Here is a 27,214-nt window from a genome sequence, read left to right on the forward strand (position 1 = left end):
GTACCGGCAGTGACCACCCCTGTATATAAAGCCATAGCAGGCTTCTGTATTTCAGTCTTAAATTACCCTCTGTTCAAGTAAATACCTGTTTTATTGTTCTCCTGCAATCCGTGTATTATTTATACCCGGACACTACACTGGCGACGGGCAGGTTCGAACTCACCTGCAGTACTGCAGCACCTCACGGGGATCTTTTCCCTGAAGAGAAGCTTCTTGGAGGTCGAAGTCAGAACGGCGGGCGTCGACCGCGGGCAACCGCCCAGGGATCCATCGGAGAGTTGCAGGGGAGGCTGTGGAGAGCTGGGCCTGGCTCCCCAGTCGAGGTGTTCCAGCAAGTCGTGCTGGTAGCAGGTAGTGCGCTGACCCTTCCGGACTGCGGCGGGCTCGGGCTCGATCCGAGCGGCTCTGCAAAGGGGCCGTGCAGTGTTGTCAGGAGGAAAAGAGAGAGGGTGGAGCGCACAGGGCGCGGTCGGTGCTCAAGAACAGGGCAGCGTGGAGAGGATAGAACGCGGGGAAGGAAAATTGATACGCGCCGAAGCTGCGGGTCGCCGCCATTACCCTGTAGAACGCTAGGAGCAGCGTGGCAGCAAGGGGAAGAAGGAAAAGCGTGGGAGGCGCCATTTTATTCCATTGGGGAAGAAGGAAAAGCGCGGGAGGTGCCATTTTAGTCCATTGGGGAAGAAGAAAAAGCGCGGGAGGCGCCATTTTAAATCACTCAAGCTGCCGATGAGTGGCAGTATCACTGCTTTCGACAACGAGGTAGAAGACTGGACCACGTATGTGGAAAGAATTGAAGTGTACTGCAAGGCAAATGAGGTGGCCGATGGAAAGAAGGCGTCGGTATTATTAAATTTGATGGGCGTGAGAACGTACGGCCTATTGCGGAATTTAATTACCCCAGCTAAACCAATGGAGAAAAGTTTTGAAGAGATTGTTAATATCTTACAGGAACACCTAAACCTTACACCGCTGCTGATAGCAGAAAGATTCAAGTTCCATAAAAGAAACCAGCACAAAGATGAGAGCAATGCTGACTATCTTACGGAACTATGCAAGTTATCGAAGCACTGCCAGTTCAGAGCAGGACTGGCAGACACCTTGCGGGATAAGTTTGTCTGCGGGCTCCAGAGTGAAGGAACCCAGAAACGACTACTTTCGGAAAAGGACCTGACGCTAGAACAGGCTTTAAGCATGGCAGTATCCTACGAAGCAGCCGCACGGGGAGCTGCGGAAATACAACAGAAACCACAGGAATACAGCGCTAACGAAATGGCGTATGGAGCAGAAAAGTGCTATCGCTGTGGCAGGACAACCCATGATCAGAAGGACTGCTGGGTTAAGGACAAAGTATGCAGGCAATGTGGGAAAATGGGACACATAGCAAGAGTCTGCAGGTCGGGAAAGAAAACCAACACTACAAGAACTACTAAGGAAAAGTACAAGAAAGTAAAGAAATTGACAGACAGTAGTTCGGAAGATCAGGAGAGTGATAAGGACTCTGGGAGCAGGAGACTAAGTTGTCTAAAGTTACACAACGTGATCGCAAAGGAGGATCACCGAACCATTTGGATCACCCTCATGATAGCAGGGTCCCCAGTAAAGATGGAATTGGACACAGGATCAGCCCTAACTGTCATGAATCGATGAGACTATGAGCGGCTATTCTCACACATACCCTTGAAGGACACGTCCATTGTATTGAAGACATACACGGGGCAAAAAGTCTACCCCAGAGGAAAAATAAGGGTGCCAGTTGAATACAACGGCAAGGAAACACAGAAACTGTATCTATATATACTACCAGATGGAGGACCACCATTATTGGGACGTGAATGGATCCGAAAAATACAATTGGATTGGCATTCCATTCAGGCGCTAACTGTGACTGATAAAAAGGATGATGACATCACACCTGGACGACTGTCAAAAATTCTAACTGACGCGAAAGAGGTGTTCCAACAAGGACTTAGGACTCTAAAAAGAGTAACGGCAATGATAAAAATCGAAGATAACGCAAACCCAAAATTTTTTAAGGCCAGACCGGTACCTTACGCGATCCGCCCAGCCGTTGAAGCAGAGCTGGAGAGTCTGGAGCATTCGGGTGTGCTGTCCAAGGTGGACTGGAGCGAGTGGGCCACACCTATTGTTCCTGTAATGAAGAAATCATTGAGCAGCACGCCTGGGGAACCGAAGAAGGTTCGCATCTGTGGGGACTTCAAGGTAACTGTGAACCCAGTCCTGCACACAGTACAATATCCACTTCCACGGATAGAAGATATTTTCACCTCACTATCTGGAGGGAAACGCTTTACAAAGATTGATCTGGCCCAAGCGTATCTACAAATGGAGGTGGAAGAAGCGTCTAGGAAATACCTCACGATAAACACTCACAAAGGCCTTTACGAGTACAATCGACTGGTACTTGGGGTAGCATCAGCCCCGGCTATTTGGCAGAGGGTGATGGAACAAGTCCTGCAAGGGATCCCGGGGATCCAGTGTTATTTGGACGACATCCTGGTTACGGGCGAAAATGCCAGTGAACACCTTGCCAACCTGGAGCAGGTGCTCACGAGATTACAGGAATATGGGCTACGAGCCAACCGCCCCAAATGCGAGTTCTTCAGGAGACAAATCTCGTATTGTGGCCACATGATTGATGAGGAAGGGTTGCATAAGTCGCCGGACAAGATTGAGGCTGTAGTCAAGGCTCCAGCACCGGAAAATGTATCGCAACTGAGGTCGTTCTTCGGGTTGGTGAACTACTACCATAAGTTCTTGCCGAATTTATCCACAATTCTGCACCCACTGAACACCCTACTGCAAACTGGAGTAACATGGAAATGGAGTGATGAGTGTAAGCGTGCCTTTCAGAAATGTAAATGCCTAATCACTTCAAAAGAAGTATTGGCCCACTACAATCCAACACTACCGATTCGGTTAGCATGTGATGCGTCTCCCTACGGCATCGGAGCGGTGCTGTCACACAAATTCCCTGACGGTTCAGAGAGGCCAATAGCCTTTGCGTCGCGCTCGTTAACCTCAGCCAAGCGTAACTACGCCCAGATTGACAGGGAGGCCCTCAGCCTGGTGTGGGGGGTGAAGAAGTTCAATCACTATCTGCACGGGCAGAAATTCACCCTACTGACTGATCATCAGCCCCTGGTCTCCATTTTTAACCCAAAGAAGGGCGTTCTGGTGATGACGGCGCAACGGCTGCAAAGATGGTCACTTTTTCTAGGGGCACATCAGTACGACATAGAGTACAAGGGTACGAAACAGCATGGAAATGCTGATGGGCTGTCGTGCCTATCGTTGCCTACGGTAGAGGAAGCACCTGCAGTGGACCCTGTTGAGATATTCCATGCGACCATAGTCGAATGTCTACCTGTTACAAACTCAAGTATAGAGAAGGAAACCCGAAATGACCTGACACTCTCTCGGGTCTATGATTTGACGGTGAAGGGATGGCCAGCACATGGCGACTCACTGTTGCCAGCATTCTCGCCAAGGAGAGAACAGCTGTCAGTGTGCCGGGGGATCTTGATGTGTGGATCCCGAGTGGTAATTCCACCCAAGCTGAGAGATAGAGTGCTCAATGAGCTTCATGAGGGTCATCTGGGAGGGGTAAAAATGAAGAGCCTAGCCAGGGCGTTTGTGTGGTGGCCGGGAATCGATAAAGAAATCGAGGATATGACCAAGAGATGCACAGGATGCCAGAAGGTCCAAAACGCTCCACCACAGGCCCCGCTACATCCATGGGAGTGGCCCTCATCTCCATGGCAACGGGTACACATTGATTTTGCTGGTCCAGTTATGGACTCAATGTTCCTAATCGCTGTGGACGCCCATTCGAAATGGCCAGAGGTCATCAAAATGTCCTCCGCCACCACGGAGAAAACTATTGCAGTCCTACGGACCAACTTCGCCAGGAATGGCTTGCCAGAACAGATTTGCTCCGACAATGGGCCACAGTTTGTGTCAGAGGATTTCCGGAGGTTTCTGAGGAATAATGGGATGAAGCATTACACATCTGCCCCATATCATCCAGCCACAAATGGATTGGCTGAGAGGTTTGTTCAGACCTTTAAAAAGGCCATAAAGGCAATGCATAATGACGACATACCCCTACAACACAAGGTGGATAACTTCTTGTTTGCCTACCAGAATGCGACACATGCGGTTACCAACCAAACTCCAGCCATAATGTTCTTCAATCGAAGACTAAGATGCCGCTTGGATTTGGTTAAGCCAAACATCAGAAGAGATGTGGAGAACAGGCAGTTTCAGAATATGAATGAAAGGCCAACCAGGAGTTTTAAGATAGGTCAACCAGTTTTGGCCCGGGACTACCGCACAGAGAAATGGCAGCCAGGAACGATCTGCACACGGCAAGGACCTCTAATGTATACCGTGGACGTTGGAGAGAGCATTGTAAGACGCCATGCTGACCAGATTCTAGAGTCATTGGAAAACGTCAAATCTACACCACGATCCTATACACCTGGTGATGAAACCGAAGTACCAATTGCATCTACCTCAGAATCGGTGATATTGGAAGCAGACGAACCAAACAACGACGTTGATCCCGAATCAACTTTGCCAGAAGAACCTGATACCCCAAAGAGGCGTTATCCGGACAGAATCAGGAAGCCTCCTCAAAGACTGAATTTATAATTGATTAACTTCAGCTAATGTATATAGCAACTGTACTTGTAAATATGTTATTTAATTATTAATCGAATGTTATGTACTGTTTAGCTAAAAGGGGAGGAATTGTAGTGTATGTACCTTGAAGAAGGAACTATATTCTGCAGCCCCTGTATACTGCAGTACCAGTAGTGACCACCCCTGTATATAAGCCTGTGTAGTAACTTTGTATAGTAGTTCCAGTTTTGTCTCCATTCAGTAAACACCTGTTATAACCAACTCCTGCAGTCCGTGTCTCAATTACACACGGACGTTACAATTACTGATACTAGCTTTTTTTTAATTCCAGATTTATTTAATTTATTGAATTTTTTAAATTGCCAGCTGCCATTGTGGGATGGTGTAAAAAGGTTGATCCTGCTCTGTCCTACATTTCTCACACTTAATTTTATATCTATGTCCCCTCGTTATAGACCTCTCAATCACTGGAAACAATCTGTTGCTATCTACACTGTCCCATCCCATCATCATTTTAAACACCTGCATTACAGCAACCCATAATCTCCTCTATCTATTGAAAATAGCCCCAATTTTTCCAATTGGCCGAATCAGGCTCCCTCCCCACTAGCCAGACGGGCCTGTAAAATACCCCAACCCATTCTCTATTCACTTGCCTAAGAACCGATACTCATTAGTGGGATTCTTCTAGAATAATTCAAGTGCACTAGAACGCGAACATGTACAGAATTAAAAGGAAGACATAACACGCCAGCTCTGAAACACTCAGCTGAAATCCACAGAGATCAACTGCAATAGACCAAGGTTTAATCCACTGGCACTTCCTGAAAGAACACTTTCACGATTACAGCTTTGAGCAGTGAATGAGGCTCAATTGCTCAAAGAAAGCCAAAAATAGCACCCAAGTGCTGATTCAATCTACAGTACTTGGGACTTCAAATGTGTGGAGACATGCGGTATAATAGATTGGCCAAGCTCTGAACATAACCTGAGTATCTGTATATTAGCCAGAACTGCTTCTATGGAGATGCATTAGCAATCATCCTGCAAAGTGGAAACAGCGTTGCTTTTTCTTAACACATTTCAATACCAAGCCCTGAATTGGATGGTACCTGGTAACAGCATTTCAAAAGACAGAAAAATAGAGCAAAGAGACAAAATGAAGTCCATTTGCAATTTCCCATACAAATTGCGTGAGTAATTAATGTAATTTTCTGGGGGTTTTCACGTCCACTTTGCAAAATTTGATATTACATCACAGGTGTAAAAATGAAGAAACAAAATGATGAAGACTCCGACAGCAGTATTTCAGTGCAAAGAGCAGATACACTAAAGTGATTGGAACTTCACAGGAAGTAGAAAAATATGAAGGAGGATCATTCCTCTGGAAGATGAATAAACTCAGGGTGCATTCAGCAGAGGAAGGAAGTTGACGGGACTGGTTACATCGCAGAGGTCACAAGCATCATCTGACCTTGACCATTAAAAGGATTAGGCCTTGTGGTCATAAATCAATCCTTGGAATAGACGGGGGGTGGGGGTAAATGGGCTCATGGTCATACAGCAGGCTACCTGATCACCACTGCTCCCATTTTTCTCAGACAGCAGGTGATGGTAATGGTTCCGCTGTTGCCATTTACACCTCCTCTGGACTTATCTTTTGTTTCTTTACTTGTCCCATTACCACCCCATTTTGCCTCGCACCATGATCCCTTTTGTCATTTAATCTCTCCTGCCCTCCGCCCTATCACAGACCTTCCCCGTTTGTTCTTTCCTCCACCCCATTCCCCCCTTCCCCTTTATATCTGGCTCTGTAATTGCTAATAAACCCTTAAATCTCTAACTTCTTCCAGTTCTGACGAAAGGTCATCTCCCTGAAATGTTAACTCTGTCTCTCTCGCCACAGATGCTGCCTGACCTGCTGAGTGTTTCCCAGTATTTTCTGTTTTTATGCAGCAGGCTGTTCGCTCAGGTTCACTGCAGTCTGGAGGCTGCATGCAATCCTGTCGGCCTCATTGCGGCACTGGGCTGTGCTGTCTCAGCATGATAAATCAGACCACGCCTGTCCGAACATGCTGCCTAAACACAGGACAACAGTGGTGCTCAAGGAGACTCCGCAGCATGAACCACATGTCTGCCTTCGCTGGTGCTGGCAAGTGTCCAGGAAAGGGTGCAAAGGTTTCCCCTAATGGCTAAGTAGACAAAAGTGCCGCTTGGTGTGGTACAGAGCTCTGTAGACCAGCAGCACTCCAAGTTTGATTGTGGCAGTGCTGTCGGAGTCTTCATCATTTTCTTTCTTCATTTTTTTCTTTTTAAAATAAAATAACCTGACATTGATTCTGAGTTTTCTACCATTTCATACAATCATAGAAAGTTACAGCACGGAAGGAGGCCATTTCGGCCCATCGTGTCCGCGGCGGCCAGCAAAGAGCTATCCAGCCTAATCCCACTTCCCAGCTCTTGGCCCTACAGGTTAGAGCATCCCAAGCGCACGTCCAAGTACTTTTTAAATGTGGTTCGTGTTCCTGCCTCTACCACCCTTTCAGGCAGTGAGTTCCGGACCCCCACAACCCTCTGGGTGAAGAAAGTTCCCCTCAAATCCCCTCTAAACCTTCCCCCAATTACTTTAAATCTGTGCCCCCTGGTTTTTGATCCCTCTGCTGAGGGAAATATGTCCTTTCTATCCACTCTATCTAGGCCCCTCATAATTTTATACACCTCAATAAGGTCTCCCCTCAGCCTCCTCTGTTCCAAGGAAAACAGACCCAGCCTATCCAGTCTTTCCTCATAGCTAAGATTCTCTACTCCCGGCAACATCCTTGTAAATCTCCTCTGTACCCTCTCTAGTGCAATCACATCTTTCCTGTAATGTGGTGACCAGTACTCTAGCTGAGGCCTAACTAGTGTAAATAGTCTTACATCTATTTGTAATTAAATATCGCTTCTGTGTTGAATTAGTCTTTTGTAAATTCTGATAAAGAAGTTGTTGGAGAATGAACCCTGCAACGTTCTGTTTTTTGTCCCCTAAGTAAGACTTTTTTGACCATTAGAAAAGGGGTGCAACCACTGGGGAGGGAGCAAGATGAGGAAGACATGCGCCAACTATTTATTTTTTGACATAGGTTATATTCCACTTTCCCCCACCTCAACTCCCAGAATTTGCCCCCGATGCCCCTCCCAGCTTTTTTACAGATGGTTTGCTTCTGCATCAGAATTAGGTAACATTCTTACCAAGATGAGGGCCATCACTGATAAAGTGTAGTAAGTGGAATCTCTGATCAATGACCACCACGTCAACGGCACAACCTGTAAGCAGCCAGAGGAGAGAGAGAACATGTTACTTGAAAGTCAACTGAGCCAAGTGTCAACATTGTAGGTAAGGGTACATTGTATGAAGTGGTATTATATTAATGAGCATTGTGGAGCGTGTTTCCTGTGCAACACAGCACAGCTCCACAATGCTCATTAATATAATACAACTGCTGGTAAGGTTGTTTGTAACTCCATCTCAAATAGAGAAATTATAAACAGTCGACAAGACGCCTCTTGCTATATACACAAAATACCCCTAAAGATAGCACTGCAAGTGGATGCTCCAGTATGTTTCCTACATTTGACAGAATATATGGAGCATGCTGCAATATAGAGAGTTGAAGGGGACGGTTACTCTACAGGCTAAATAACATCAGTTGATAGGCATTTAGGCATAGGGTTTCTTCCCGAGGATTCTTTTGTTAATACTCTGTTTGCTGAGAAGCCCTGTAAATATCCACTCACCATCCAGACCAACCTAGAAAACTAGCAAAGGCTGACAAATGAAAAAAAAGTTGACACATCCCAAAATAAACATGTTGGCAGCTCAAAAAGAGCCTAGAATATAGTTAGACCTTATGATGTATGAAGAAAAGGAAACATGCTGAAAGTGCAGTGGGAGATTGATTTGCCATAACTTAAGCTGCAGACTGACCGTTATAACATTGATCACTTTTATCACACTACACAAAATTGGAGTTTGTAGCAGTGATGGATTTAGAAATTACTGAAGGGGGGGAGAGTACTGACAGTAGTGAGGCTATGCTCCACCCGGAAAAGATTGATTTTTGACATTTGATTTGGTGCATTTTCTGGTACATGAGTCTATTGTAATTGTTAATAACTATAAGTTTACCCCAAACTCCATTTTATTTCCAATCCCTTATAATTCTGTAAGTACTGTGACAGGGGTGGCAAATAATGCACTCACACCAGGGAACATCTTCCTTATCTAAACAAAAGGAGGCTGCCACCAGTCTTGAAGAAAATAAACCTTCACATAAAGACAGCAGCCAAACATATTCCAGTGAGGAACATTATTTTTTTATCAGCTTATTTGGGAGGCAAACACTAAATAAAAAAAGAAAAGACTTGCATTTATACAGCGCCTTTCACGACCACCGGATGTCTCAAAGCACTTTACAGCCAATGAAGTACTTTTGACGTGAAGTCACTGTTGTAATGTGGGAATAAAGTACCTATTGCTTCCAAAAACCCAACGGCTCATTTAGAGATTTGATACCACAATTTCATTCACAATAAACAACAGGAGGAAATAAAGTCTGCTTAATTTATTCCACCCCTGGCCTCTGACCAATTCAAATTGTTCCAACAGGCTTCAGTCCCGCTCTTCAATTGATCTGATTGATCCCGAGAGCCCACAGCCCCACCTACGAATCAATCTGATTGATTGATAGTGACAACCTCTGATCCCAGTGAAACAGGCCAACTTTTCTCATAAAACACTGACAAGCGGGTTGAAACGTTAGCATTATTAGATTCAGCAGCTTATGAAATGGATGCCTGGGGAGGCCATCCCATTCCCTGCACAGAAAGGGGTCGCTCTTTGCTGGTCTCATAGAAGAGACTGAGTTTTGCAGTTCTTTGCTGAGTCTCTGCTGAGAACTGAGAATTGGATCAAGGCCACTGGTCTACAGTGATTGAATAAGTCAAATTCCTTCCTTATTACACAGGACTCTGATCTTTACCAGTGTGCTGGAGATCACATTCTGCAGTTCCATCCATTTGGAATTAGGGGTCATTGATTTATGGTGAATGAAGACATCAGATCCTATTTTTATTACATAGAATTCTAGGATTTTTACTGGCATTTCGGAGATTACATTCCACAATTTTATCAATTTTTCTGTGTAAATAGGCATCCTTTAAAATGATCTTAAAAGGAACAAAAGTGATTGCATGAAGACGACCTACTCTTGTCTTTTTGGGAACGAGATTACATAAGAACATAAGAACATAAGAAGTAGGAGCAGGAGTAGGCCATACGGCCCCTCGGGCCTGCTCCGCCATTCAATAGGATCATGGCTGATCAGAACCTAGACTCACGTCCACTTCCCTGCCCTCTCCCCGTAACCCCTAATTCCCTTATCTGCTAGGAAACTGTCTATCTCCATTTTAAATTTATTTAATGTTGCAGCTTCCACAGCTCTCTGGGGTAGCAAATTTCATAGATTTACTACCCTCTGAGTGAAGAAGTTTCTCCTCATCTCAGTTTTGAAAGGGCAGCCCCTTATTCTAAGATTATGCCCCCTAGTTCTAGTCTCACCCATCAGTGGAAACATCCTCACCGCATCCACCCGATCAAGCCCCCTCACAATCTTATATGTTTCGATAAGATCGCCGCTCATTCTTCTGAACTCCAATGAGTAGAGTCCCAACCTACTCAACCTTTCCTCATACGTCAACCCCCTCATCTCTGGAATCAACCGAGTGAACCTTCTCTGAACCGCCTCGAGAGCAAGTATATCTTTTCTTAAATATGGAAACCAAAACTGCACGCAGTATTCCAGGTGTGGCCTCACCAATACCCTGTATAACTGCAGCAAGACTTCCCTGTTTTTATACTCCATCCTGTTGTGTATGTAACCTGTTCCACCTTAAGAGAGCTTAAGCCTGTTCCACCTTAAGAGATGTACTACTTTCTCAGGCTGCTGTAGACGTAATACCGGGGGTGAACACACCGGTATATAAGCACTGTGCAGTAATCTTGTATTCAGAATAGTCCCTACCTCCAACCAGTAAAGACCTGTTTTATTGTTACTGATTAAGTCTGAGTATTAATTACTTGAACAACTCACAGACTTAACACTGGCGACGAGTCTGATTCGGACCCTGCGGCAGTCACTCCACGGCAGCTTCGTCCACAGCCAGGACGTTGCAGAGAGGTTTCCACCCTCTCCACCCCACTGGAAGACATCCTGACCTCGGAGCCTCCATCGGCGACCGTCAGCTTCTTCTCCAGCTTGGTGGTGGGTAAGCCGTTGTCTGAGCCGGGCAGCGACGCGACAGGCAGTCGACCGCGTTGGCCGCACGAACGGGGCTGGGGGAGCCGGAGGAATAGGGCGCGAGAGCCACGAGAGCGATCGCATCTCCAGATAAGGGCCGAGAGCCGCTTCGGTCGGGAGCCACTTCGCGATCCAGCGATCGCATCCGCTGATAAGGGCCGCACTCGGGGGCTGAAGGGAGACGGCGTCGGGGGGGACGGGTGAAGACCGCCAAGCGCGGGAAAACCGCCATTTTGTGGGCGGAGGACGACGGCAAGAGCGGGAAGCCGCCATCTTGGATAGCAGTAAAAAAAAAAAATCTGAGAAATTGCAAATCTGATAAAGTACTACAATGCCTAAACACGGGAATATTAGCAACTTTGATAGTGACATCGAAGATTGGGCCATATATGTTGAACGAGTTAAAAATTATTGTAAGGCCAATAAAATTCGTGAGGCTGATAAAGCACTAACATTATTAAATTTAATGGGTGCGAAGACATACGGGCAATTGAAACACCTGTTATCACCAGATGAACCGGCGGATAAGACGTTCGATGAGATTGTTACTGTCCTGAGAGATCATCTAAACCCCACGCCGCTGATGCTAGCGGAACGATTTAAATTTTACGACAGAAGGCAGCTACAGCATGAAAGCAATGCTGAATATTTGCTGGAATTGCGTAAATTAGCGAAATATTGCCAGTTTGGAACGGGACTGACAGATGCACTACGAGACAAATTTGTGTGTGGTTTATTTAAACAGGATACACAAAAGCGACTGCTCGAGGAGAATGAGCTGACGCTTGAGAAGGCGGTCACTATGGCAGCAGCACACGAAGCCGCAGCGAGAGGCACGGCAGTAATGCAGCTACGGTCACCGGAGCTCAGTGCACACAAATTGGGTGTGAGTTCTGGCAAATGTTATCGTTGTGGAAAGACAACGCATGATCAGAACCAGTGTTGGTTTAAAAACCAAGAATGTAGAACTTGTGGTAGGCTTGGACATATAGCTAGAGTATGCAGGTCAGGGAAGAAGACCAGGACATATAGCTAGAGTATGCAGGTCAGGGAAGAAGACCAGCAACAAGAAGTCACCGCAAGGAAAATACGCAAAAGTACACAAGGTGGCCGAACAGGAGTCCGATTCAGACGCTAGCAGTATTGAACTGGCTAGCTTAAGGGTACTCAACGTTGGTAAGGGTGCAGACCTCCAGACAATTTGGGTTACTCTTCAGATAGAAGGAGTCCAAGTAAAAATGGAATTGGACACTGGATCGGCATTGTCGGTCATGAATAAGAAAGATTACAGAAGGCTATTCCAACATATTCCCCTACAGAATACGGAGATTATATTGACAACCTACACGGGGCAGAGAGTGTACCCCATCGGGACAATAAAGGTTGCAGTGGCCAACAAGGGCGAAGGAAGTCAAATAATGGACTTATATGTGCTACCGGAGGGAGGTCCACCACTACTAGGCCGGGAGTGGTTTAGAAACATAAATATGGACTGGCAATCGCTAAAAGCCATAAAGAGTGAGAACTCGGTGCAGATAATCAGCCCAGACTCTAGAACTGATGATGGTAAGACCAACCCATGTGCAAAAGACAAAGTTTCAGCACAGAATTCCACTGAGCAACAACAACATAGTTTAACAGAGAATTCTGAGTCTGTCAAGTCTACTGATATGCACATTTTTGAGGGACACTGGGCTCGAACTCAACTCCATTTCAAACTACAACAGCAATTAGAACAAATGATTCGCCGTTTTGAGCAAGAGATGAATGAAATAAAAAAGTTCTTTGTTACAGAGTGGGAGAGTCTGGAAAGGCAACAGAAGCAACTGATGGAGAAAATGGAGCAGGAGCACACCAACCATCTGCGCGAGGAGGCCGAACGAATCAAAGCTGATTCAGGTTCTGAAGGTGCGTGCCATAATCTGGTGTCAGAAGAGTTAACGGTCAGCCAACTCCTTCATATGCTGAGGGACAAGACTCTGAAATGGGAAAAACTTGAACACGAGCTGCGATCTTCAAAGGAAAAGGGTTCGGAGCTCTCAAAAGTCATTGAGATGGCTGATGTGACGACACAGACTGAAACGACTGCAACAGAGCAGCCATTGGATGCCAAAAGTACGCTGACTCACGTCAATGTAGAACAACAGACCGCTGAAACAGCTGCTCCGGTAGAGGGATTGCATAGTCCGATCAATCAATCTCCAAAGGAAGTTGAAGTATTAAAATCACAAATGAGGTCACTAGTAAACGACTTGCTGAAAGCCCAGAAAAAGCTGGATGCAGAGGTACACATGAAGAAGTCTCTTCAGGAAAGATGTCTGGATTTGGAACAAGAGCTGGCTAACGTCCAGCTGGGTATGGAGGAAATAGACGACCCTCTCGCTGACCTGTCGGACGACTCCGAATATTACTATGTCCTGTCCTGCCCAACTTGTAACTTCGACTCCCACCATACAGAAATCATGGAGGAGCACCGAAAGTCTACGGAACATCGGGAGAAGGTGGCTCTACTACAAAAAAAGGAGGAAGAGAAGGAGGAACTGCGCATGCAGCTGGCAGCTGTGGCAGCTGACAATGGAGCCCAGAGAGTCTCCAAGAAGCAGAAAAGGAAAAGTAAAAACAGAAGATGACCCATCTGAACCATTATCACCTCTACCAGATCACACACGTGGTCCCTCCGAACGGAGCCAAATCAGTTCGGAAGTTCAAGCTGTTAAATCCATGAAAGGACTATTGAATGAGTAACGTGAACCGACTACACCACAGAGATTGAATCTGTGAACTGTTTTCCGCAGAGACTGAATCTGTGATATGTTACGTTAAACATGAAGTTATATATGTATATATGTTATTACGTTATGTTAAATGGGGGGGATGACTATAAAGCTAAGAAGGGAGGAGTGTTGTGTATGTAACCTGTTCCACCTTAAGAGAGCTTAAGCCTGTTCCACCTTAAGAGATGTACTACTTTCTCAGGCTGCTGTAGACGTAATACCAGTGGTGAACACACCGGTATATAAGCACTGTGCAGTAATCTTGTATTCAGAATAGTCCCTACCTCCAACCAGTAAAGACCTGTTTTATTGTTACTGATTAAGTCTGAGTATTAATTACTTGAACAACTCACAGACTTAACACATCCCCCTTGCAATAAAAGCCAAGATTCCATTGGCCTTCCTGATCACCTGCTGCACCTGCATACTAACTTTTTGTGTTTCATGCACCAGGACCCCCAGATCCCTTTGTACTGTAGCACTTTGCAGTTTCTCTCCATTTAGATAATAACTTGCTCTTTGATTTTTTCTGCCAAAGTGCATAACCTCACACTTTCCAACATTATATTGCATCTGCCAAATCTCTGCCCACTCATTTAGCCTGTCTATGTCCTTTTGCAGGTTTTTTATGTCCTCCTCACTCACTGCTTTCCCTCCCATCTTTGTATCGTCGGCAAACTTAGATATGTTGCACTCGGTCCCTTCCTCCAAATCGTTAATATAGATTGTAAAGAGTTGGGGTCCCAGCACTGACCCCTGCGGAACACCACTGGTTACTGATTGCCAGCCCGAGAACAAACCATTTATCCCAACTCTTTGTTTTCTGTTAGATAGCCAATCTTGTTGGACCTCAAAGCACTGGAGAGGTACCACCAACGCTGCCTCCGCAAAATCCTGCAAATCCATTGGCAGGATAGGCGCACCAACATCAGTGTTCTCGCTCAGGCCAAAATCCCCAGCATTGAAGCTTTGACAGCGCTCGATCAGCTCCAATGGACGGGTCACATTGTCCGCTTGCCCAATACGAGACTCCCAAAACAAGTGCTCTACTCGGAGCTCCGGCATGGCAAGAGAGCCCCAGGTGGGCAGAGGAAATGCTTCAAGGACACCCTCAAAATCTCTTTGAAAAAGTGCAACATCCCCACCGACACCTGGGAATCCCTGGCCCAAGACCGCACGAAGTGGAGGAGAAGCATCCGGGAAGGCGCCGAACACCTCGAGTCTCTTCACCTGGAGCAAGCGGAAGCCAAGTGCAAACAGCAGTAGGAGCGCACGTCAACCCAAGCACCCCACTCACCTGCCCCTTCAACCACCGTCTGCCCCACCTGTGACAGAGACTGTAGGTCCCGCATTGGACTCATCAGCCACCTGAGAACTCATTTTTAATGTGGAAGCAAGTCATCCTCGGTTCCGAGGGACTGCCTAAGAAGAAGGACTGAATCTACCTGAAAAGAGTTGGCTGTGGAGTAGTACTCTAACTGAGGTCTTATTAAGGTTTTATATAGGCTCATCCTCCTCTTGGCCTTCATGCTCTATACCTTTTGTGAAAAAACCTAGAATCCCATTAGCCTTTTTTTTCAACCTTATCAACCTGAGGTGCTGCCTTTAATGTCCTGTGAACTTTTACCCCCAAATCCCTCTGCTCTTCCACAGCACCGAGCCTACTTCCATTCAAACTGTAATTACTGCTGTTAACGTTTTGAAACAAAAATTTCTTATCTCACACTTACTGACATTGAATTCCATCTGCCACTTTTCAGCCCATTCCTCCATCTTATCAATATCCCTTTGCAGTTTCCTTTGCTCTTCTAAATAATTAACTATACCTCCTGTTTTGGAAAATGATTATAAGTTAAGAAGGTGGTGTGCCAAATAACTGCCTGAATCCATGAGGTTAAAGCTTAAGACTAAAGGCTTTCATTAAGTAAGAACATGGCATCAAGTTAACACAGTCATCACTGAACCAGCCCTTGGTAGAACATTCCAGAAGAGGGGCGGGACTAGGGAGGAGCATTAGTAGTTACACCAGTGGAACATTCCAGACATTAACAAGTACAACAACAACAACAACAACAACACAAATGCCAGAACACAGAGTTATTTCATCACATTCACCCCCTGCTATAGATTCAGTCTGTCAGGAGGTCTGATAATCCTCTGGGAACGACGTAACTCTTGCTGAAGCTCTTCCTGGAGTACTAACTCTGGTTCATTCGAATTCCCAGAATCATCAGTATTTTCCACACTGAGGGTTTGTGTCTCTGAAGGTCCAATACCACGATTGAAAACTCTACTCTCAGAGTTGAACTCTTTTCGAGCTCCAGCAGGTGCAAGATCTTTAATAGAGACCGTATCCTCTCGCCCATCCGGATATTGAATATACGCATACTGGGGATTAGCATGGAGGAGTTGTACTTCCTCCACCAGTGGATCAGTCTTGTGGCCTCTCACATGTCTGTGCAACAAAACAGGGCCCGTGGTCGTCAACCATGTGGGTAACATTACTCCATTAGTAGCTTTTCTTGGAAAACTAAACATCCTTTCATGAGGGGTGGCATTCGTCGCTGTGCACAAAAGAGACCTTATGGAATGCAGCACGTCTGGCAGGACATCCTGCCAGCGAGAGGTCGGCAGGCCTCGCGACTTCAGAGACAGTACGATAGCCATCCACGCTGTCGCATTTTCTTTCTCGACCTGCCCATTACCACAAGGGTTATAGTTGGTAGTTCTACTTGTTGCAATCCCTTTCGATAGCAAAAACTGTCGCAATTCTTCGCTCATAAAGGAAGAACCCCTATCACTATGTATATAGTTAGACATGCCAAAGAAGGAAAACAGTTGGCAGAGGCATTTAATTACAACAGCACTAGTCACATCCGGACAGGGGATAACAAAAGGGAACCGAGAGTACTCGTCTATAATAATATTAAGAAAATAGACATTACGGTCGCTTGATGGAAGGGGACCTTTAAAATCGAGACTCAAATGCTCAAATGGTCGAGTTGCTTTAATAAGATGAGCTGGCTCGGACGGCTTATAGAAGCGGGGTTTGCATTCAGCACAAACACGACAGGTTCTGGTCATTGTCCGGACCTCTTCAATAGAGTAGGGTAGATTGTGGGACTTAATGAAGTGGTTCATTCTGGTAACCCCAGGGTGGCAGAGTGCGTCGTGGAGACTTTGAAGTTTATCTATACCTAGACTAGCACATACTCCTCGTGACAAAGCATCCGATGGCTCATTAAATACTCCAGGCCTGTACTGAATATCATCATAGTCATATGTTGACAGTTCTATTCGCCATCTTAAAATCTTATCATTTTTGATCTTGCCTCTCTGCTTAGTGTTGAACATAAAGGCCACGAATCACTGGTCAGTAATGAGCGTAAAACGTTGGCCAGCGAGATAATGTCTCCAATACCTGACTGCTTCGATAATCGCCTGTGCCTCCTTTTCCACTGAAGAATGTCGAACTTCTGGTCCTTGCAATGTACGAGAGAAGAAAGCTACTGGTCTACCAGCTTGGTTAAGAGTTGCTGCCAACGCAAAATCAGAATGCATCACTTTCCACTTGAAAAGGGATCTTCTCATCCACGGCACATACCACTGCCTTCTCAATGTCCCGTTTGATATTAAGGAAAGCCCCCTGAGCTTCCGCCGATAGCGGAAAAGACGTCGACTTAATAAGAGGTCGGACTTTATCTGAGTAGTTAGCCACCCACTGGGCATAGTACGAGAAGAATCCCAGACACCTTCTTAAAGCTTTTACAGTGTGAGGTAAAGGTAATTCCTTAAGTGGGCGTAATCTTTCAGGATCTGGCCTGATTACCCCATTCTCCACAACGCAACCAAGAATACACAAACGTGTAGTATTGAAGGTACACTTGTTTTCGTTGTAGGTCAGGTTTAACCTCTTTGCAGTCTCTAGGAACTTCGCGAGATTTTGATCATGCTCCCGTTGGTCGCGCCCACAGATAGTAACATTGTCCAGGTACGGGAATGTTGCTTCCAACGCATATTCATCCACCATACGTTCCATCTCCCGTTGGAAGACGGATACCCCATTCGTCACTCCAAAGGGCACCCTAAGGAATTGGTACAGGCGCCCATTAGCTTTGAAGGCTGTATAAGGTCGGTCTTCTATTTTAATGGGGAGTTGATGGTAGGCAGACTTTAAATCAATGGTGGAGAACATGTGGTACTGAGCTATCTGGTTCACCATCTCAGAAATACGAGGCAAAGGATAGGCGTCTAATTGGGTATACAAGTTTATAGTCTGGCTATAATTGACCACAAGTCTTTTCTTTTCGTTAGTTTTAACCACCACCACCTGGGCACGCCACGGGCTATTACTGTGTTCGATGATTCCCTCCCGTTGAAGCCTGTCCACTTCCTGTTTTATAAATGTTTTATCTTCTGAACTGTAGGTCTACAATTAGGAGCAAGGCTCGCGAACAAAGAAGACAGACTTACTTTTAAAGTAGAAAGGCCGCAGACTGTGAGCGGAGGCTGGGATCCACCATACTTAAGGGTAACGCTCTCATGCTGACACTGGAAGTCCAAGCCTAATATTAAGTTCACACACAACTGAGGTAATATGAGGAGTTTAAAATCCTTATACTCCGTATCCTTAACGGTCAATGTGACTTTACAATATCCAGTTACCTCCGAAGTAAGGGATTTGGACGCCATCACAATTTCACTTCGAGTAGGATACACCTTCAATGAACAGGAGTCAACAAGGTTGGGGTGTATAAAACTTTCAGTACTGCCACAGTCTATCAAACACCCAGTAGGACGACCATTAATCTTAATGTCCATCATAGATTTTGACAAGGAACACGGTATGGTCTGGTCAACCGTAGCCGAGGCTAGAGTAAAACGATGGGCGGCAGCAGAGAAGACATCGGGTACAGGATTACTCTTACACGCTTTACTAAAATGTCCCCGTTTCTTACATTTAAAACAGGTAGCCTCTCTGGCTGGGCATCTTTGCCTGGGGTGTTTAGATTGGCCACAAAAATAACACTTAGACCCATGGGGTACAGCCGCAATAATAGGATTAAGTGGAGGCTCCATTGGTGTTATGGATGCCTCCATACTCGGAACACACGAGGCTGAGAGAGATGCATGGGCTGATGCATACACTTCTAAATTCTTCTGGGCTACATCTAACGATCGAGCAGTAGCGCCGACCGTTTTTAAAACTAACGAGTCATTCTCGAGGAGTCTCTGTCTAATATAATTAGATCGGAGGCCAGATATGAAAGAATCGCGGATGGCTTCTTCCTGATACACTATGGCAGAGACAGCCTTGTAGTTGCAATCCTTAGCCAAAGCCTTAAGGTCCTGCAGGAAATCGTCCAGAGATTCCTCAGGTAATTGCCTGCGAGTAGACAAAAGATACCTGGCGTATACTTCGTTACCCAACTTGTTAACCGTCGAATCGACCGATGCGATGAAGTGTTCAAAACATCGAAGCCAATGCGTAAATTTCTTCGACGCGTCTGCCAAATGGGGATCGATATCCAGCCGCTCTGGTTTCAAAAATCGATCCATCTTCCAAAAGTTGTTACTTAATAAAATTGATGTGCCAAATAACTGCCTGAATCCATGAGGTTAAAGCTTAAGACTAAAGGCTTTTATTAAGTAAGAACATGGCATCAAGTTAACACAGTCATCACCGACCCAGCCCTTGGTAGAACATTCCAGAAGAGGGACGGGACTAGGGAGGAGCATTAGTGGCTACACCGGTGGAACATTCCAGACATTAACAAGTACAACAACAACAACAACAATACAAATGCCAGAACACAGAGTTATTTCATCACAGAAGGGTTTCACAATGGGTCAGTGCATTCATTGGTCCTCCAACACATGGTCCCAACAAGTCAATGTAGAAAAAGGCTGTAACAGATTATCTGCACAAAATCAGCTAAGAGAACAACTGCTGTTTGGAGCTGTTAATGGGTTGTCACCTAAAGCTTCAACGGTGAGAGGGACAGATTCCTTATTCAACAGTGAGTAGAATTTAATCAAGTAAGAACATAAAGTCAAATTGAATCAATTAACATCAACAGCAAGTTGTCTGGTTGCACATTCAAGTCTGTTGGCTCGACTAGAACATCTGCAGCTGACACAAGGTGAACCATCCTTAGTCAACCCTCGTCCGACCTCCTTCGCCCCCGTCAACCCCATCAAGGCAGGTAGACTCAAGATCGTAATCAAGCCGAATGTGTGCGTGGCCCAGGGAGAGGAGGGGGTGAGTGGGAGTGAGCTGCATACAGTACGAGCTCAAGCTCCATCCAAAAAACTCGGGGAGTGCCAATGAGCTCAGGTATCTGCAGGGTTGCAGAGCCGCTCAAACACAGCACTGGGGAAATATAACATGATAACCAGTGCGTGAAGAATATTATTTAATGCTGTTCCACAACGACCGCACTAGCTCTGCTATTAGCATTAGAACATTCCCACAGGCACCACGTGCGCTGCTATGTTTAGTTTTACGAAATCACGGCAATAAAAATGGAAACATCCACTGTGTGCTGTCTAACTCAATAAATGGGGGAAGTGCCTACCTGTACTGGGTTTTTGCTAATACTGTGTCAAATCAAGTCAAATTTTTAGTGGTGGCTGTTTGATGTGATGTATGGGAGCAATAAAAACTCGACATGAGGTATCGGTGATCAAACTGGGGTTTTCTAACTCGGCAGCACCACTTGTGTCTCAGTCACAATGATGTAAGGCTTCAATTCCAGCAAAGTTTATGACCAGCTCCCAATTTTGTGAGTAGTGATTGTGTGGGACCTGAGTGAGGCATTAATTCTGTCACTGACCAGTGGGACCAACACAGAAGCACTTGGTACCGCATAACTTCTGATGAATGTCAAATTTAGCTTCCTTAATTGTGGGGATACATCTGGAGATTTGGATTTGGTTTGCATGTATTCGAGGCACAGAATCTGACAGGCAGCTGAAGTTGTATTGCTTAAACCAAAAGGAAACAAAAGGGGGGGGATTTTTTAACCCCCTCCGCCCATGATAGGCGGCAGAAGGGCTGGGGGTTAAAAATAAATAATTGCGTAATGCGACTCCAAACCATTGCGTATGCGTCCCCAACGGTCCCTTGCTGTGGCCTTCTACCACAGGATTTCCCGCCTGGTGGCCGGCCAGCCTGTCAATCTGGCTGGTTGCCGGGTGGGAAACGGAATAAAAAAATGATAATGAGGTTCTGATGTTAAATGTGGCAGGAACACCCAGGATTTCTGTGTTCCCCCCCCCCCCCCCCACCCGAACAAACACGCCTCCCTCTAAATATCACAGCCAAGGAGTGCAAAACAACCTGGCCAAAGTGGCCATTAACTGGTCCAGGAAGCGGGCAGTCGAGGGGGTCGCTCGGCCCGACTGCCTGCCTCTCTTCCCCGGCTACATTCGCGCCTGGGTGGCCCTGGAGATGGAGCACGCGGTGTCCGCCGGCACGCTCGAGGCCTTCCGCGACCGGTGGCTGCCGCGAGGACTAGAGTGCATCATCACCATCGGAAACGATATTTTAATTTAATTTGCTAAGTTTCATTTGTTGTGTTTTTTGTTAAGTTTCAGTTTAGTTGATCTCACCAAAACAGAAAAAGAGTGCAAAACCAAAAAATAATAAATACTGCTCAGAGAGCAGTTGGTTCAAACCTAAACAGGTTTGTGCTAGTGAACAGGTTAATGTGGTGGGAGCTAGCTGTTTTATTTTGGGCACCACAAAGGCTATTACTGTTCATTTTTAATCCATGGGTAACAGTGATGTACTCACAGCACAACAGCTTTCAAATAGTGAATAGGTGCATGACGTGAGGACTTAAAATAGCTTCACTGTCTATAAAGACGTTCATATGTACAAGACTCCTTGCCCCTGACTCCGGAATAATCGCTACAGGCCTCATTCTATTCTAATTGCTCCTTTATGCACTGCATCTCACTGAAGTATCCAAGCTATGGACAGGTTAGTTATAGCCACAAAGGTCAGCCTTTTGAAGGTCTAGATATAGTCATCAGACCGTGGGTGTTAAACTGGCGATTGGAAGCTGTAGACACAAGCGTCAACTGCCAATGAGTCAACAGTTCATCAACATATCTGAGTGCGCAGCAAAGGCAGCTGGATTGATAGCTGTAGACTCACTGCAGACCTCACCTCACCCCTTCCCTAGGACGTGGTGAGACGGCTTCAGTGTTCCTATGACCCTGAGGGCTAAGCTGGCGGGTGTACAATTCCTGTTAGAACCACCCAAACCAGACAGGTCGAAAAGTAGGAGCCAGACTAAAGGCAGTCCACCTGGACCTCCTGGTAGTGGGTGGAGAATCAGCCTAATGACTTGTCCATGTAAAAATGCCTTTCGTTATGGAGACAACCTTTCCATACCTCGGGAGCCTACTGTCAACAGGGGCAGACATCGATGACGAAGTCCAACACCGCCTTCAGTGTGCCAGTGCAGCCTTTGGTTGCCTGAGGAAGAGAGTGTTTGAAGACCAGGACCTCAAGCCCGGCACCAAGCTCATGGTCTACAGAGCAGTAATGATACCCGCCCTCCTGTATGCTTCAGAGACATGGACCATGTACAGCAGGCACCTCAAAGCACTGGAGAGGTACCACCAACGCTGCCTCCGCAAGATCCTGCAAATCCATTGGCAGGATAGGCGCACCAACATCAGTGTTCTTGCTCAGGCCAACATCCCCAGTATCGAAGCTTTGACCACACTCGATCAGCTCCGATGGACGGGCCACATCGTCTGCATGCCTGATACGAGACTTCCAAAGCAAGCGCTCTACTCGGAGCTCTGACACGGCAAGTGAGCCCCAGGTGGGCAGGGGAAACACTTCAAGGACACCCTCAAAGCCTCCTTGAAAAAGTGCAACATCCCCACTGACACCTGGGAATCCCTGGCCCAAGGCCGCACAAAGTGGAGGAGAAGCATCCGGGAAGGCGCCGAACACCTCGAGTCTCTTCGCCTGGAGCAAGCGGAAGCCAAGCACAAACAGCAGAAGGAGCACACATCAACCCAAGCACCCCACCCACCCACCCCTTCAACCACAGTCTGCCCCACCTGTGACAGAGACTGTAGGTCCCGCATTGGACTCATCAGTCACCTGAGAACTCATTTTTAATGTGGAAGCAAGTCATTCTCAGTTCTGAGGGACTGCCTAAGAAGAAGAAGACTATACATGCTTTTTATAAATGCATAGAGTAATAGAGTATTATAAAAGTGCAACATTATGTACCTATGCCAAGTATAAGAGATTAGCGTGCAAAATTAAGGCACATGGGATTGGGGGCAAGGTATTGACTTGGATAGAGAACTGGTTGGCGGACAGAAAGCAAAGAGTTGGAATAAACGGGTCGTTTTCCGAGTTGCAGGCAGTGACTAGTGGGGTACCGCAAGGATCGGTCCTAGGACCCCAGCTGTTCACAATATATATTAATGATCTGGACGAGGGAATTGGATGTAATATCTCCAAATTTGCAGACGACACAAAGCTGGGTGGGGGGGTATGCTGCGAGGAGGATGTCATGAAACTCCAGTACGATTTGGACAGGTTAAGTGATTGGGCAGAAACATGGCAAATGAACTATAATGTGGATAAATGTGAGGTTATCCACTTTGGCGGCAAAAACAGGAAGGCAGATTGTTATTTGAATGGCAATAGATTGGGAGAAGGGGAAGTGCAAAGAGACCTGGGTGTTCTTGTGCACCAGTCGCTGAAGGTAAGCATGCAGGTGCAGCAGGCGGTTAAGAAGGCAAATGGTATGTTGGCCTTCGTAGCAAGAGGGTTTGAGTACAGGAACAAGGATGTCTTGCTACAGTTGTACAGGGCCTTGGTGAGACCGCACCTTGAGTATTGTGTGCAGTTTTGGTCGCCTTATCTGAGGAAGGACGTTCTTGCCATGGAAGGAGTGCAGCGAAGATTCACCAGGCTGATACCTGGGATGGCAGGAATGACGTATGAGGAGAGATTGTGTCGATTGGGCTTATACTTACTGGAGTTTAGAAGATTGAGAGGGGATCTCATCGAAACCTATAAAATTCTGTCAGGCCTGGACAGACTAGATGCTGGAAGGATGTTCCCGATGGTCGGGGAGTCCAGAACCAGGGGTCATAATCTAAGGATAAGGGGTAGGACATTTAGGACTGAAATGAGGAGGAATTTCTTCACCCAGAGAGTGGTGAACCTGTGGAATTCTCTGCCACGGAGGGCGGTGGAGGCCAGTTCATTAAATATATTCAACAAAGAGTTGGATATATTTCTTAAGGCTAAAGGGATCAAGGGATATGGGGAGAAGGCAGGGACAGGGTACTGAATTTGAATGATCAGCCATGATCTCATTGAATGGTGGAGCAGGCTCGAAGGGCCGAATGGCCTACTCCTGCTCCTATCTTCTATGTTTCTATGTATTCCTGCCAATCCCCTGAGGGAGTATAGATGGACCACCAATACCTCCAGAAATGGTTAATATTTTATTATCATAGCAGTTTTTGGAAGGTTGCACAAAATAGTCAACTGTGCTTGTCTGAGGACATATTAATAGTAATGCAACAGATATACCTCCAGTTAGTTAATGTGTTAAAGTCTCCCATTCTAATGTTTTGGGGTGGACCATAGAGATCCCATTGCACGAGATGAGGAGGAGCAGGAAGTTCTCCCAGTGCCTTGGCCAACATTCCACTTTCAAACATTTCCATCAAAAAAATGATGAATTGGTGATTCATCTAATGACCGTGGGATGTTGGCACATGATAATTGCAATCTGTGCAAAAATTCAGCTATAGTTTCCTCAATCCATGCATCTTGACTGAACAGTAATGAATAGAGGAGACGGAATGTACCTTTTACTATTTACTGAGTAAATGGGTGGACATTACAGCACATTGTCTGCATGGCAGAACCCGAAACTGAAAGTGAAAGATAAAGTAAAACCGAGCCCCCCAGCACCCCCTTCAGGTAACACCCGGGAACTGGGACAAACTTAATTGAAGCAAAACTCAAAACACAACACTCCTTTCCCCCAGATAAAACCCCTTAGTCCTCCAGGCGTCTGGGACGGAATCTAACCCGACTTGAGCGCCGCTGGACAGGCATAGTCGGGGTGCCACTGCTAGCCGCAGGAAAACTTTCCTCCGTGGCTGATGACTCCGTGACACCTTCTGTCGATGTGGCTTCCGTCGTTGTTGCAGGAAGCAGGCCGTCACTGCCTGGCAGAGGTGGCGGAGACAATGGCCTAGCCTGTGACGTCTCTGTTACTCTCACCGGAGTACGACCCCGTAGCTGGTCTACATGGCGTCTGTGTAGCTGGCCATCAGGTGTACGGACGCTGTACGACAGGGGACCCGTGGCCTGCTCCACCACGGCAGGCATCCATTTGTCTCCTCCTGCATAGCAACGGGCAAACACAGTCTCTGACGGCTCGAACTGCCTGGCGGTGCCCTGGTGCTTCTTAGCCAGCTCTTCTTGCTTTGTGTGCATCTCATCCCTGTAGTCTGGGTGTAGCCGGTCCAGTGCAGTCGCCAGCCGGCGACCCATCAGCATCTCGGCAGGACTCTTCCCCGTTGCTGAGTTTGGTGTGATATGCTGTGATAACAGGAACCTGGCCAATCTGGTTTGCCAGTCCCCCACCGATATCCTCACCAGTGCCTCTTTTGTGGTTTGCACCATCCTCTCTGCCTGTCCGTTAGAGGAGGGGTGATAGGGCGCTGTGGTCACGTGGCGGATCCAATTTCTGCCTGCAAAAGCCTTGAACTCCGCTGACGTGAAGGCTGCTCCATTGTCCGAAACCAGCACGTCGGGGACCCCATGTGTGGCAAACAGCAAACGCAACGCGTTGATCACTGCACTGGATGTCATGGAGCTCATGATAGCCACCTCCAGCCATTTCGAATGAGAATCCACCACTATCAAAAAGACCTTCCCCTGAAATGGCCCTGCAAAGTCAATGTGGAGTCTTGACCATTTACGAGTGGTCCACTCCCAGGGGTGAAGGGGAGCCTTGGATGGGCTATGGCGAGTCAGCTGACATGTCCCACAGCTCTTTACCACCTCCTCCACGTCTCGGTCCAACCCCGGCCACCAGACGTAGCTTCTCGCCAACGCCTTCATGTGCACAATCCCAGGGTGTGAGTCATGCAGCATTTTCAGCACCTCCTCTCTTGCGGCGGCAGGAACCACCACACGGCTTCCCCAGAGCACGCAGTTCTTGTGTGCAGACATTTCATGGCGCCTCTGAACGAAGGGCTTGAAATGCTCCTCCTGGACCTCGGAGGGCCAGCCATGCAGCAGCCAGCGTAGCACCCGTGATAAGACTGGATCTTTCTGTGTGAGGCTGCCAATCCGCTGGGCATGGAGTGGGGCCTCTGGAATCTCCTCCAGTAGCAGCACCTCCAGGGGTGGTGGCGTCTCAGCCATCGGCCGGTTCAAAGGCAAGCGACTCAGAGCATCAGCATTAGCCAGCATCTTCCCAGGCCTGTAGCAAAGTTCATAACTGTAGGCCCCCAACATCAGACTCCACCGAAGCATACGCGGTGATATGATCTGGGGCATGGGCTTGGAGTGATGCAGGAGCCCCAAGAGTGGCTTGTGGTCTGTGTAGATGACGAACTGTCTCCCTAACAGGTACTGGCTGAACTTCTTTACCCCAAATATGATGGCTAGGGCCTCCTTGTCAATCTGGGCGTAATTACGTTCTGTTGTTGAGAGTGTTCTTGAGGCAAAACTGATAGGCACTTCCCGGCCATCTGGCTCTATGTGACCCAACAGAGCTCCCAGCCCGTATGGTGAGGCATCACACACCAACACCAATGGCTTGTTTTCATCATAGTGTGCCAGAACCTTATCTGCTTGTAGCAGTTCCTTTGCCTGTCTGTAGGCTGTTTCATGAGCTGAGGTCCAGTTCCACACTGTTGCTTGGTCTAACAGCCTGTGCAGTGGCTCTAAGATTGTGGCTTTGCCCTTGAGAAAACAACTGTAGAAGTTTAACAGTCCGAGGAATGCCTGCAGTTCGGTCTTGTTCTTGGGGGTGGGAGCGCTCCTGATAGCCTCCACCTTCTCCGTAGTCGGATGCACACCGTCTTTGTCCACTCGGAATCCCAAGAACTCCACCCCATTGGCAGCGAACACACATTTCTCCTTCTGAAGGCGTAGTCCTACCTCAGCCAGCCAGCGTAGTACTTCCTGCAGCCGCTCATCATGGGCATCCTGTGTCTTGCCTGTAATCAGTATGTCATCCAAGTAAGGCTGAACTCCCGGAACAACAGCCAACATGGTGTCCATGAACCTCTGAAAGATTGCCACAGCTGTAGACACCCCAAACTGCAGCCTTGTGGCTCAGAAAAGTCCTCTGTGGGTGTTGTCAACAGCTCGGCTGACTCTTCATCCAGGACCAGTTGCTGGTATGCTTGCTTGAG

The 27,214-nt window shown here is 46.9% G+C and overlaps 1 protein-coding gene across 2 annotated transcripts in view; it reads right to left on the bottom strand.

The window, feature by feature from the left end:
* Positions 1 to 27,214, bottom strand: part of slc24a3 (solute carrier family 24 member 3) — a 688,381-nt gene that overhangs the window by 98,411 nt on the left and 562,756 nt on the right. For both annotated transcript variants that reach the window (XM_085981789.1, XM_085981787.1), the window contains exon 7: positions 7,897 to 7,971. In XM_085981789.1, coding sequence (XP_085837915.1) covers positions 7,897 to 7,971 — 75 coding nt within the window. The remainder of the gene's footprint in view (positions 1 to 7,896; positions 7,972 to 27,214) is intronic.

Source organism: Somniosus microcephalus, chromosome 3 (genome assembly GCF_052327205.1).
Source record: "Somniosus microcephalus isolate GS21.2 chromosome 3, FLI_Smic_1.0, whole genome shotgun sequence".
Taxonomy (NCBI): domain Eukaryota; kingdom Metazoa; phylum Chordata; class Chondrichthyes; order Squaliformes; family Somniosidae; genus Somniosus; species Somniosus microcephalus.